Source organism: Scyliorhinus canicula, chromosome 15 (assembly GCF_902713615.1).
Source record: "Scyliorhinus canicula chromosome 15, sScyCan1.1, whole genome shotgun sequence".
Lineage (NCBI taxonomy): Eukaryota > Metazoa > Chordata > Chondrichthyes > Carcharhiniformes > Scyliorhinidae > Scyliorhinus > Scyliorhinus canicula.
In genome coordinates, this window is record NC_052160.1 from 37,878,531 (window position 1) to 37,894,271 (window position 15,741).

Genomic DNA, 15,741 nt, shown 5'->3' on the forward strand with positions numbered 1-15,741 from the left:
TGGGACAGCGGTGCACTGCCTGTTAGCCCTGCAATGGGACACGGTGCACTGCCTGTTAGCCCTGTAATGGGACAGCGGTGCACTGCCTGTTAGCCCTGCAATGGGATTATCAGTTTAGAGATGAGAATCCTGAGACCTTTCCTTAGCAACAGCTGGTCACAACGCTGACATTTACAAAAGAGAGGTAATTTGCAAGGTGGAGTTAGAAAGCTGTTGGCAAATTGCTGCAGAGAACGTTCTTTTAAACCTAAATTCAACAATTCCTTTTTCATTCGAGTGCATTTTTACATTCAATGATGACAATCAAATCCCAATGCATCTTGGCAAACACAGAAGTCTTTGTATAAATATTAACCCAAATACAGACAGCAGAAAATCTCAAATGAGGAGAGTTTCCTCTGCACTGCCCCATCAAATACTCCCTGGGCAGGTACAACATGGGGTTAGATACAAAGCTCCCTCTACATTGTCCCATCAAACACTCCCTGGGCAGGCACAGCACAGTCTTATATACAGAGTAAAGCTCCCTATACTGTCCCATCAAACACTCCCTAAGCAGACAGAGCACTGGCTTTGATAAAGAACAAAGCTCCCTCTGCACTGACCCATCAAATATTCCCTGGACAGGTACAACATGGGGTTAGATACAAAGTTCCCTCTACATTTTCCCATCAAACACTCCCTGAGCAGGCACAGCACAGTCTTATATACAGAGTAAAACTCCTTTCACTGTCCCATCAAACACTCCCAGGGCAGGTACAGAACAAGGTTAGATAGAGTAAAGCTGCCTCTACACTATCCCATCAAACACTACCTAGGCAGACACAGCACAGGCTTAAATACAGAACAGAGCTCCCTCTACATTGTCCCAGCAAACACTCCCTGGGCAGGCACAACACAGGCTTATTTACAGAGTAAAGTTCCTTACACTATCCCATCAAACACTCCCAGGACAGGTACAGAACAAGGTTAGATATAGAGTAAAGCTGCCTCTACACTGCCCCATCACACTCCAAGGGCAAGGACAGGTACAGCACGGGGTTGGATACAGAGTAAAGCTCCTTCTACACTGCCCAATCAAATATTCATAGGCAGCTACAGTAGGGGGTTAGAATAAAACTTCCTCTCTGAACTCCTCCCATCAAATACTCCCTGGGCAGGTACAAAACAAGGTTAGATACACTATCCCACCAAACGCTCCCAGGACAGGTACAGCATGGGGTTAGAGACATAGTAAAGCTCCCTCTATACTGTCCCACCAAACACTCCAAGGACAGGTACAGCATGGGGTTAGAGACATAGTAAAGCTCCCTCTATACTGTCCCACCAAACACTCCAAGGACAGGTACAGCATGAGGTCAGAGACAGAGTAAAGCTCCCTACACTGCCCCGTCAATACTCCCAGGGCAGATACAGAACATGGTTAGATACAGAGTAAAGTTCCCTACACAGCCCCATCAAACACTCCTGGGACAGATACAACAGGGAGTTCGATACAGAGTAAAGTTCCCTCTCTACACTGTCCCCATCACATATTCCCTGGGCAGGTACAGCAGGAGGTTAGGTACTGAGTAAAGCTCCCTCTACACGATCTCATCAAACACTCCCAGGGCAGATATAGCACGAGTTAGATACAGGTTAAAGCTCCCTCTACACTGTCTCATCAAACACTCCCAGGAAAGTTACTGCACGCATTAGATGGAGAGTAAAGCGCCCTCTGGACTGTCTCATTTAAAACTATCGGTGCAGGTACTCCACAGTTTACCTGTGGCTTTGATGCTCTGGGAGGGTTTGATTGGATGCTGGATGGGCCAATCTGAGCAGGATGTTAGCTTACCTTCCCATTCCTTTGAACCCACTGATCTGGTTTAATGTTTTGCAAGCGTCTACCACTGAGACTTCATCATCATGGTCCCTGGGAAGTGACATAATGACAATAGTTAGTTATGAATGTGTGGCGCTAACAATTGCACACAAAGACTCGAGACATGTACAATCGAGGCTTTATTGCTGTGTGATGCTATTCCTCCGGCGGCAGCTGTAGAATAGGATCTCAGTGACTCACACGCATATTTATACACAAGCTCCCTGTGGGCGGAGCTAGCCGGCAGGTGCTTCCCGGAGGAACCTGTATTACAGGTACAGCCATACATCCCCCTAACGCAAGTACACATATCTACAGTGGTTATATCACCACAGAATGCTCGCGTACACATTCTCCTCATGCCTGCATGGGTTTCATCCCCACAACCCAAAGATGTGCAGGTTAGTTGGATTGGCCACACTAATTGCCCCTTAATTGGAAAATAAAAATAATTGGCTACTAGAATTTTTTTTAATGAATGCTCGGTTACAGTGCTACAGACCTCTCAATCTGTGAATGCTGTGTGTATACAGGACTGCTCTATACTTGCGCAGTGTACACAAGACTGCTCTATACTCGTGCAATGTACACAGGCCTGCTTTATACCTGTACAGTGCACACAGGACTGTTCTATACTCCCACAGTGTACATAGGTCGGCTCTATATACATGCCATGTACAAAGAACTGCTCTGTACTTTTGCTGTGTACACAGGACAGCTTTACGCTCGCGCGGTGTACCCAAGTCCACTCTATACTTGTGCCGTGTGCAGAGGACTGCTCTACACTCACACTGTACAAAGGACTGCTGTATACTTGCGCTGTATACACAGAACTGCACTATTCTTACATTGTGTATACAGAACTGCTCTATACTCGCGCAGCATACACATACTACTCTATACTGGCACAGTGTACACAGGAATGCTTTATACTCATGAAGTGTGCACAGACCTGTTTTATACTCATGTCATGTACGCAGGACTGGTCTATACTCACACCGTGTACACAGGACTGTTCTAACCCAAATCATGTACACAGAACTGTTCTATAGTCACACCCTGTACACAGGACTGCTCTGTAATTGTACAGAGCACACTGGACTGTTCTATACTTGCACAGTGTACACAGGTCTGCTCTGTACAGTTGCCTCTCTGATTGCACCGCAGCGAATTTTGCTGGAGTGGCGGTCGGCATCGCCACCAGGGGGTAGCGACTTAGTTGGGTGACCTGTACAACTTCCTGCAATTAGAGAAGATAAAGTATGGGTTAAGGGGCTCAGCAGGGGTTTGAGAAAAGGTGGAGGATGTTTGTGACCGTGTTTGAGGGGCTGTTCATCGTGGGGGGGGAAGGGGAAAAACCTGTACAGACTGTATAGTTGACTGTTGGGAAGTATGTTTCCCGGGGTGTTTATTCGCTGTAACCTGTTCTGATACGTTTGTAATAAAATACATTTTTAAAAAAATGTCTGCTCTATACATGGGCAGCACGGTAGCATGGTGGTTAGCATAAATGCTTCACAGCTCCAGGGTCCCAGGTTCGGTTCCCGGCTGGGTCACTGTCTGTGCGGAGTCTGCATGTCCTCCCCGTGTGTGCGTGGGTTTCCTCCGGGTGCTCCGGTTTCCTCCCACAGTCCAAAGATGTGCGGGTTAGGTGGATTGGCCATGCTAAATTGCCCGTAGTGTCCTAAAAAGTAAGGTTAAGGGAGGGGGTTGTTGGGTTACGGGTATAGGGTGGATACGTGGGTTTGAGTAGGGTGATCATTGCTCGGCACAACATCGAGGGCCGAAGGGCCTGTTCTGTGCTGTACTGTTCTATGTTCTATGTTCTATATACACATGCCATGTATAAAGGATTGGTCTATGCTCACTGTGTACACAGGACTGCTCTATACTAACACTGTGTATACAGGACTGATCTGTACTCACACTGTGTACTCAGGACGGATCTATACTCACGCAATGTACACAGGACTGCTCTATACTCGTGCCATGCATACAGATCTGCTCTACGCTGGCCCAGTGTACCCAAGACTGCTCTATACTTGCATCATGTGCACAGGACTGCTCTACACTCACACTGTACAAAGAACATAGAACATAGAACAGTACAGCACAGAACAGGCCCTTCGGCCCTCAATGTTGTGCCGAGCCATGATCACCCTACTCAAACCCACGTATCCACCCTATACCCGTAACCCAACAACCCCCTCTTAACCTTACCTTTATTAGGACACTACGGGCAATTTAGCATGGCCAATCCACCTAACCCGCACATCTTTGGACTGTGGGAGGAAACCGGAGCACCCGGAGGAAACCCACGCACACAGGGGGAGGACGTGCAGACTCCACACAGACAGTGACCCAGCCGGGAATCGAACCTGGGACCCTGGAGCTGTGAAGCATTTATGCTAACCACCATGCCACCCTGCTGCCCTTTTTTTTTTATTTTTTCAAAATACAAATTTAGAGTACCCAATTATTTTTTCCAATTAAGGGGCAATTTTAACGTGGCCAATCCACCTATCCTGCACATCTTTTGGGTTGTGGGGGCGAAACCCACGCAGACACGGGGAGAATGTGCAAACTCCACACAGACAGTGACCCAGGGCCGGGATTTGAACCCGGGTCCTCAGCGCCATAGGCAGCAATGCTAACCACTGTGCCACCGTGCTGCCCAAAGTGCTGCCCAAAGGACTGCTCTATATTTGCATTGTGTACACAAGAATGCTTTATACTCATGCAGTGTACACAGGACTGTTCTAAACTCACACCATGTACACAAGACTGCTCTATACTCGTGCAGCATACACACACTACTCTATACTTGTTCAGTGTGCACAGGACTGCTCTAACCCCACACCATGTACACAGGACTGCTCTATACTCGCACCGTGTACACAGGACTACTCTATACTCGCACCGTGTACACAGGACTGCTCTATACTCGCACCGTGTAGACAGGACTACTCTATACTCGCACCGTGTACACAGGACTGCTCTATACTCGCACCGTGTACACAGGACTGCTCTATACTCGCACCATGTACACAAGACTGCTCTATACTCGCACCATGTACACAGGACTGCTCTATACTCGCACCATGTACACAGGACTGCTCTATACTCGCACCGTGTACACAAGACTGCTCTATACTCGCACTCTGTACACAGGACTGCTCTATACTCGCACCGTGTACACAGGACTGCTCTATACTCGCACCGTGTACACAAGACTGCTCTATACTCGCATCTTGTACACAGGACTACTCTATACTCGCACCGTGTACACAGGACTGCTCTATACTCGCACCGTGTACACAAGACTGCTCTATACTCGCACCGTGTACACAGGACTACTCTATACTCGCACCGTGTACACAGGACTGCTCTATACACGCACCGTGTACACAGGACTGCTCTATACTCGCACCATGTACACAGGACTACTCTATACTCGCACCGTGTACACAGGACTGCTCTATACACGCACCGTGTACACAGGACTGCTCTATACTCGCACCATGTACACAGGACTGCTCTATACTCGCACCATGTACACAGGACTGCTCTATACTCGCACTGTGTACACAGGACTGCTCTATACTCGCATCTTATACACAGAACTGCTCTCTACTCACACCATGTATACAGGACTGCTCTACACTCGCACCATGTACACAGGACTGCTCTACACTCGCACCATGTACACAGGACTGCTCTATACTCGCACCATGTACACAGGACTACTCTATACTCGCATCGTGTACACAGGACTGCTCTATACTCGCACCGTGTACACAGGACTGCTCTATACTCGCACTGTGTACACAGGACTGCTCTATACTCGCACCGTGTATACAGGACTGCTCTATACTCGCACTGTGTACACAGGACTGCTCTATACTCGCATCTTGTACACAGGACTGCTCTATACTCGCACCGTGTACACAAGACTGCTCTATACTCGCACCGTGTACACAGGACTACTCTATACTCGCACCGTGTACACAAGACTGCTCTATACTCTCATCTTGTACACAAGACTGCTCTATACTCGCACCGTGTACACAAGACTGCTCTATACTCGCACCGTGTACACAGGACTACTCTATACTCGCACCGTGTACACAGGACTGCTCTATACTCACACCGTGTACACAGGACTGCTCTATACTCGCACCGTGTACACAAGACTGCTCTATACTCGCACCATGTACACAGGACTACTCTATACTCACACCGTGTATACAGGACTGCTCTATACTCGCACCGTGTACACAGGACTACTCTACACTCGCACTGTGTACACAGGACTGCTCTATACTCGCACCATGTACACAGGACTGCTCTATACTCGCACCGTGTACACAGGACTGCTCTATACTCGCACCGTGTACACAGGACTGCTCTATACTCACACCATGTACACAGGACTGCTCTACACTCGCACCATGTACACAGGACTGCTCTACACTCGCACCGTGTACACAGGACTACTCTATACTCGCACCGTGTACACAGGACTGCTCTATACTCGCACTGTGTACACAGGACTACTCTATACTCACACCGTGTATACAGGACTGCTCTATACTCGCACCGTGTACACAGGACTACTCTATACTCGCACCGTGTACACAGGACTGCTCTATACTCGCACCGTGTACACAGGACTACTCTATACTCGCACCGTGTACACAGGACTACTCTATACTCACACCATGTACACAGGACTACTCTATACTCACACCATGTACACAGGACTGCTCTATACTCGCACCGTGTACACAGGACTACTCTATACTCGCACCATGTACACAGGACTGCTCTACACTCGCACTGTGTACACAGGACTGCTCTATACTCGCACCATGTACACAGGACTGCTCTATACTCGCATCTTGTACACAGAACTGCTCTCTACTCACACCATGTACACAGGACTGCTCTACACTCGCACTGTGTACACAGGACTGCTCTATACTCGCACCATGTACACAGGACTGCTCTATACTCACACCGTGTACACAGGACTGCTCTATACTCGCACTGTGTACACAGGACTGCTCTATACTCGCACCATGTACACAGGACTGCTCTACACTTGCACCATGTACACAGGACTGCTCTATACTCGCACCGTGTACACAGGACTGCTCTATACTCGCACCATGTACACAGGACTGCTCTATACTCGCACCGTGTACACAGGACTACTCTATACTCGCACCGTGTACACAGGACTGCTCTATACTCACACCGTGTACACAGGACTGCTCTATACTCGCACCGTGTACACAGGACTGCTCTATACTCGCACCATGTACACAGGACTACTCTATACTCGCACCGTGTATACAGGACTGCTCTATACTCGCACCGTGTACACAGGACTACTCTATACACGCACCGTGTACACAGGCCTGCTCTATACTCACATCTTGTACACAGAACTGCTCTCTACTCACACCATGTACACAGGACTGCTCTACACTCGCACCATGTACACAGGACTGCTCTACACTCGCACCATGTACACAGGACTGCTCTACACTCGCACCATGTACACAGGACTGCTCTACACTCGCACCATGTACACAGGACTGCTCTATACTCACATCTTGTACACAGAACTGCTCTCTACTCACACCATGTACACAGGACTGCTCTATACTCACATCTTGTACACAGAACTGCTCTCTACTCACACCATGTACACAGAACTGCTCTCTACTCACACCATGTACACAGGACTGCTCTACACTCGCACCATGTACACAGGACTGCTCTACACTCGCACCGTGTACACAGGACTACTCTATACTCGCATCGTGTACACAGGACTGCTCTATACTCGCACCGTGTACACAGGACTGCTCTATACTTGCACTGTGTACACAGGACTGCTCTATACTCGCACCGTGTACACAGGACTACTCTATACTCGTACCGTGTACACAGGACTACTCTATACTCGCATCGTGTACACAGGACTGCTCTATACTCGCATCGTGTACACAGGACTACTCTATACTCGCACCGTGTACACAGGACTGCTCTATACTCGCACCGTGTACACAGGACTGCTCTATACTCGCATTGTGTATACAGGACTGCTCTATACTCGCACCGTGTACACAGGACTGCTCTATACTCGCACCGTGTACACAGGACTACTCTATACTCGCACCGTGTACACAGGACTGCTCTATACTCGCACCGTGTACACAGGACTACTCTATACTCGCACTGTGTACACAGGACTGCTCTATACTCGCACCGTGTAGACAGGACTGCTCTATACTCGCACCGTGTAGACAGGACTGCTCTATACTCGCACCGTGTACACAGGACTGCTCTATACTCGCACTGTGTACACAGGACTGCTCTATACTCGCACCATGGCAATGAATAGAAAGGGAAGGAAAGAAAGCGGTAAATCTGAGTGTCAATTAAAGAGAATATTACAGTGTTGGAGAGATGATGTCCTGGACAGGTCAAGGACAGAATTTATGTTTTTAGAGCTATGAAACAATAGAATTATCATTACACTGCTCAGAATATTCCATATGAAGCGAACCAGTGGGAAAGGTGTAGAGGAAAGATTCGCAAGCAAATTGCCAAAATGGGCAGGAACTATAGAATAAGGGATTTAATTACCCTAATAGACTGGGATAATAAGAGTTCAAAGGGCATGAGGGGGCAGAATTTCTGAAGTATGTTCAAGAGTATTTTCGACATCAGTATGTTTCCTGTCCAGCATTGCTGGGTCAGGTTCTGGGGAATGAGGAGCTTCAAGTGGATCAAATGTCGGCAGGAGAACATTTAGAAGTTGATGATCATAGTACCTTAAAGTTTAGGTTGGCAATGGAAAAGGACTCAGAGCAATCCAGAGTAAAAATATGTAATTGGAGGAGGGCAAATTTCAATGAGATGAGAATCAGGCATAACTGTAACTAAACAATAAGCTGTTGTTGTCTGGCGTACTGTCCTCTCTCTACCTTGCGGAGGCTGAGCGTCAACTCTCGGACACTTCCCTCCTACCTCCCCTGGCCCTTGACCCCAGCACCGAGCATCAAGCCCTTGTTTCCAGGACTGTCACTGACCTCATTGCCTCTGGAGATATTCCCTCTGCAGCTTCCAACCTCATAGACCCCAACTCTGGACAGCCCACTTCTACCTCCTCCCCAAAAGGGGCTGGTTTAGCTCAGGGCTAAATCGCTGGTTTTGAAAGCAGACCAAGGTAGGCCAGCAGCACGGTTCAATTCCTGTACCTGCCTCCCCGAACAGGCACCGGAATGTGGCGACTAGGGGCTTTTCACAGTAACTTCATTTGGAGCCTACTTGTGACAATAAGCGATTTTCATTTCATTTCATTTTTCAAAATCCACAAACAGGACTGCCCGGTGGGTTCAGCGTGTCAGCCTGTTCCTGCCCCACTGAACTCATTTCTTCCTATCTTGACTCCATCCTCTCCCCTCTTGTCCACTCCCTTCCACCTACATCCACGATTCCGCTGATGCCCTACATTATTGCAACAACTTCCAGTTCGCGGGGTCCTAACTGCCTCCTCTTTACCATGGATGTCAAGTTCCTCTATACCTCCATTCCCCACCAGAATGGTCGAGGGCTCTCCGCTTCTTCCTCAGAGGCCTGAACAATCCGGTTCCACCATCACTCTCCTCCGTCTGGCAGAACGTGTCCTGAACAATTTCTCTTTTAACTTGTCTCACTTCCTCCAAACACAGGGTGTGGCTCTGGGTACCAGCATGGGTCTCAGTTTTACCTGCCTCCCTCTGGGGTATGTGGAACATTCCTTGTTCCAGTCCTACTCCGGCCCCATTCCACAACTCTTTTAAGTAAAAGTAAAGTTCCCATAGTCCCAGATGACCATAGGCTGCTTTCCGCTTTGAGGGGTAGAGCTGACCGGTGGTGATTTAACCTGAGGATTACCACACATCGGGCGAGGGGCGGGGTTGAGAAGGCGGAGCCTTCATGAATAACCTCAACTGGTACGGTAATTGAACCCATGCTGTTGGCCTGTCCTGTGTAACAATTCATTTATCGGTACATCGTCGACTGTTTTGGTGCCGCTTCATATTCCTGTTTGGATCTGGAAAGATTTATGAATTTTGCTTCCAATTTCCACCCCTCTGCTGGAACCAACAATTCTATGGACACGTGCTTGTAGGATTAGAATAGCGGTTTTAATATACTCACAACAGAGCCAGCCTATTAGCCATTGAACTTTCGGTGAACTGGCCGGCTGACCATGTGGCACTGACCTTTTATACAGCAGCTTCCGGGGGGAGGAGTCCTGGGCAGAGCCAAGGGAGAAGCCCCATACAACTCGATCATTCCCAGAACTACCCCCCCTGGAGGACAGGTAGTGCAACTGCACTTACAATACAGACACATGTATATACAGATTACAATCCGGTGTGAATCACATTCACCACACCCTCCATCACCTTCACATGGACCATCTTCAACACTTCACTTTGCTTCCTTGACCTTTCTACTTCAACTTCTGGGGATAGACTGTCCACTATATTCATTACAAGCCCACTGACTCCCACAGCTACCTTGACTACAGCTATTCACGCCCCACATCCTGCAAGGACTCCATCCCATTCTCCCAGTTCCTTCGCTTTTCTTCCATCTGTTTCAATGATGCCACTTTCCAAATAGGTGCTGCTGACATGTCTTCGTTCTTCCTTAATCGTAGTTTCCCACAGTGGTTGACAGGGCTCTCAACTGTGTCTGACCAATCTCCCACATTTCTGTCCTCACCCCTTCCTCTCCCTCAGGCTAGTGTCCCATTGTCCTCACCTTTCTCTGCATTCAAAGGGTTACAGTTCGGGCAACTACAACATGGTTCCACCACCAAAAATATCTTCTCCTCACTCCCCCTGTCAGCATTCCCAAGGGCTATTTCCTCCGGATACCCTGGCCCACTCTTCCATCACCACCAACACCACATCCCGTTCCCACGGCACCTTCCCATGCAATCGCAGAAGGTGTAACACCTGCCCCTTTACCTCCTCTCAGCTCACCATCCAAGGGCCTAAACATTCCTTTTAGGCAAAGCAGTGCTTCACGTGCACCTCCTTCAATCTGGTCTATTGCATTTGCTGCTTCCCATTGCAGTCTACTCTGCATTGGAGAGTCTAAACTCAGACTGGGTGACCGCTATGCAGAACACCTTTGGTGTGTCCACAAGCTGGACCAAGATCTTCCTGTTGTTTGCCATTTCAACTCACTGTCCTGCTGTTGTGTCCACATGTCTTCCAATTAGTCACGTTACAGCCTTCCAGACTTAATATTGAGTCCAAAAACATGAGACTGTGATCTCTCTCCTCCACCTTCACCCCAATTTCATTTCTATCAATTTATTTTCATTTCTTCCATTGATTCATTTTGTTCCACGAAAGAAAGCAGGAAATGTAAACAGAACATGGAGAATACTATAATGAAAAATAGCCAGGGCTGTAAAACTCACCAAATATCAAGGTGGAGCTGGTCACTGCGAATATCATCCAGATCGCTGTAATAGGGAATAAACAGCAAGTCAATATTCATTAAACAAAGAAAGGAAGAAAGAAGATATTGCATTGACCTCAGGATGTTCCAAAACACTTTGCAGTTGATGAAATACTTTTAACCTTTAGTCACAATATAGGAATTGCAGCAGCCAACCAGTGCTCAAAAGCAAAATAATGCAGACACTGGAAATCTGAAATAAAATGCTGGAAAATTTCAGCAGGTCTGGCAGCATCTGTGGAGAGAGAAACTATGAGAACCCAGGAGGCCGGATAGTCGAGTAAACACTAGTTTATCCATGGTCAATGGAAATGGTCGCTCCTACGGCAAATGCACACAGTATCAGCCCCTGTTGGGACTACCAACTTACCAGTTCCTATCTGGGCCGGCCTTTATACAAGTTGATTATGAGCCCCAGCTGAGAAGGTTGCGACACGCTTGCTGGGAAGCTCGTATTCCATGAGTCCCATGGGGAGATCGATTAAGGTACCCCTGTGGAAGTTATTACACCCCTCACCCACCCAAGTCAGAAGGCTCCCCTTCAGCAGTCATCTGAGGAGGGCTTTCTGCACCATTTTCCCCGTGTATGTTTCAATCCCATCCTTGTCACCAGTATAAAGGCCCAGAAGACCAAGCAGTTGAGTAAACGCCAGTGTATTTACAGTCAAAGGAAGCGGTTGCTACGGCGGCAAATACACATGGTATCAGTCCCAATCGGGATTACCAGCCTGCTGGTCCCTGTCCGGGCCGGCTTTTAAAAAGTTAATTATGAGCCCCAGCTGGCCGGGCCTCCACCCACTAGCAGGGAAGCCTGCATTCCACAGGGAGATCGATTAGGGCATCCCCGTGGGCCTTGTGGGGGCTATTACAGAAACAGAGTTAATAGAGGGGTGACACAGTTGCATAATGGTTAGCACTGCTGTCTCACAGTGCCAGGGACCCGGGTTCAATTGTGGCCTTCAGTGACTGTCTGTGTGGAGTTTCTACGTTCTCTCTGTGTCTGTGTGGGTTTCCTCCAGCTGCTCCAGTTTCCTCCCACAGTCCAAAGATGTGCAGGTTAGGTGGATTGGCCACACACAGCCATGCTGGATACCGCCTTCAAAAGATGGAGGCGGGACGGGGGCACATTGACGGTCGGGGACTTCTACGTAGGGCACAGACTGGCGACACAGGATGAACTGACGAGGAAGCGGAAACTAGCAAAAGGACAGGAACTGAGACACCTCCAATTAAAACACTTCCTCCGCAAAGAGACAGGACGGTAACCCGTGGTCCCAGAAACCACACTACTCGAGGATCTGTTAGGCACAAGCAACAAGAAGAGGGGTGGCTATGTGGGAAAATATACGGACAGCTACTGGGCAGAGCACGGACTCCACTGGACGAAACCAGACAAAAATGGGAGGATGAACTGGGGACAAAGGTAGGATGGGGACTCTGGAGCGAAGCACTGAGCAGGGTGAACTCCACCTCCTCCTGTGCAAGGCTAAGCCAAATGCAGCTCAAAGTGGTGCACAGAGCGCACTTGACCAGAACCCGAATGAGCAGGTTCTTCCCGGAGGTGGAGGACAAATGTGAGCGGTGCCAGAGAGGCCCGGCCAAACATACCCACATGTTTTGGGCTTGCCCCAAGCTTGCTGGGTTCTGGACAGCCTTCTCCGAGGCAATGTCCAAGGTTGTGGGGGGTGAGGGTGAAGCCATGCCCAATAGTGGCAACCTTCAGGGTATCGGAGCAGCCAGAATTACACAGTCTGCCAAGGCTTGAATTGAACCCGCGTCCCTGGCACTATGAGGCAGCAGTGCTAACCACCGTGCCACCCATGGCGCTCCCTCAATACTGTCCCGCCGTCAGTGTGGCAGTCCCACAATAGTGAAGTGCAGCACTACCTCGCTACTGTTCCTCCAACAAGGCAGCTTTCCCATCACACAGTAGCATTCATACTCACAAAACATAGCTCTGGTTCCACACTGGATTCAGGGTATTTGATTTGACATCTGTGACCTGAAGGTACTTGGCAGGAAGTGTTTCTCTGAAGCTTGACCTTTTCTCGATCCTTTCCTTTTCTTCCGGAAGCTGAATTTTCGCTCTTTCTTCTCCTCGGTCTCCCGTATGGTCTGTCCGAGAGTGATTCCCAACATACAGTAGGGATCGCTGAAGCCTAGACAGAGTATCAGAGTGAATGCTTTGTGGCCTCCCAACCTGTTGCCAAAACTTATTGGACCATAGTTGCCACTCGTTCAGCCAAAGGTGAGCCAGCGGCACAGGGTGGTGGGATGTGGTGGAGAGAGCACACTAACCCCTGATATTGGCCAGATCCCAGCCTAATCATTGGGATTGCCGAACAATCATTAGGATTGCAGAGTATCTCAGGATCATGCAGTAATCTTTGGGATCATGACTAACAGGTCCCTTTATATTGACAGAGAAGTGAACTGATTAGTTGACTGTGCTCACACTGGCTATATATTTCCTCGGTCAGGATTGTGCACGATGATAAACTATGGCTTTGTTTTCACTTATTAATGAAAGGTGCATTCAGTGTCAGTGTTGCAAGGTTTAAAACATTACCACCACCTTCGTAGGTGCTTCCACCTGTGGTTGAACAGCTTGTTAACACTCAGTGCCCGAGCTCAGGCTGAATACTGACTATGCAGAGGAGGTGCTGGAAGTATTGAACACATGTGGGATGCTATATTGAAGAGGGGTTGAGGACAGGGGTGAAAAGATCTGTGTTAATACACAGAGTAATTGTTTCATTTACCTGAACCCCTTGTTTGTTTTGACATTAGTTATTGTGCAAGAACAGTAAGTCTCCACTTTCAACCCAGGTCATTAGCCAATATATAGGAAGTGTGAAACTTGCTCTTCACTTAAGCCCCCTCCCTGAACAGGTTCAGTATCTCTCTCTCCCCCCCCCACCTTGAAGATTAATATAGAACAGCAGTAGACAAATGAACACACAATGCAGCTGCTACTTCACAGGCTCTCTGTCAGATGGGAAAGTCTAGGTTATTCACCATTGGCATCCTTGGCCAGTAGGTTCCTAGCCTCCACGACTGTCGCTTTCAAGGAGCAGGAGGGCACCTACAGGAGACACAAGGAAACAGGCATTAGCCAAGCCTGTGGTTATTGACCACTGACCAGAAGAGCATGGCAAAAATTATCTTTCTACACCTGCAAGCAGCCGATGTACAAACCCAACTGTCAAATAAGATAAGCCATGCACTCCACATTTTAAAATCAGACTTTTGATAAAACTAGAAGTTACTCCTTTTACACAACAGGATGGTCAGTAACGGCAAAGTGGCCAAGCATCAGGAAGAGAACTTCCAGCAGCGTTGGGTTTCATGCTGTAGGAACCCCCTGTCTGTCTGATACTGTTCTAAGATGCCTCTTTTTTGAGGTTGATATTAATTACCTGGAATACCTGACCCATAGACCACAATCAGTAAGGATAAACAACACCTTCTCCATGATAGTCCTCAATACCAGGGCCCCGCAAGGCTTAGCTCCAGACTGTACTCCCTATATACACAAGACTGTGTGGCAAAATTTGGCTCCAACTCCATCTATAAGTTTGCTGATAATACAACCATAATGGGTTAGATCTTGAACAACGATGAGTCAGAGTACAGTAGAAAGATAGTGAACTTAGTGATGTGGTGTAACGACAACAATCTCTCCCTCAATGTCAACAAAACTAAAGAGCTGGTCATTGACTTCAGGAAGCAAAGTATTGTACACACCCCTGTCAGCATCAATGGTGCTGAGGTGGAGATGGTTGACAGATTCAAATTCCTAGGTGTGCACATCATCAACAATCTGCCCTGGTCCACCCATATCGATGTTACAACCAAGAAAGCACAACAAGGCCTATACTTTCTCAGGACACTAAGGAAATTCAGCATGTCCATATTGACTCCTACCAATTTTTACGGTTCCAGGTAAATTTCTCGAAATCAATTGCTCGAAAGCTAATTGCTCGAAGTCAATTGCTCGTAAAATAATTTCTCGAACTATCAATTGATCGAAAGACAGATTGCTCGAAAGCCGACATTCATTCTTTAAACGATCACTAATAAATATTTAAACGTTAATCACCAATTCTTTCAAAGCAATTCACTCTTTAAACGATAACTAATAAATAATTAACCGTTAAACACCACTGCTAAATACCATTAATTCTGAAAACCTCGAACCCTCAAGATGGATATAAGTTTCATAGCGAGCGAAAAAGGAAAGAAGAAATTGTGTTTGGATGGTCACCTATATATTAAGGACAAAGCGGTGAACAATAAGATATATTGGAAATGTGAAATGTCCAAAACAAGAA

General features: G+C 47.8%; 1 protein-coding gene across 1 annotated transcript in view; it reads right to left on the reverse strand.

Moving 5' to 3' along the window:
- The window catches only part of baiap3 (BAI1 associated protein 3), a 148,956-nt gene that overhangs the window by 90,285 nt on the left and 42,930 nt on the right, over positions 1-15,741 (reverse strand). Inside the window, 5 exon segments of the mRNA XM_038819325.1 lie at positions 1,838-1,915; positions 11,367-11,411; positions 13,354-13,471; positions 13,474-13,566; positions 14,426-14,492. Coding sequence (XP_038675253.1) covers positions 1,838-1,915; positions 11,367-11,411; positions 13,354-13,471; positions 13,474-13,566; positions 14,426-14,492 — 401 coding nt within the window.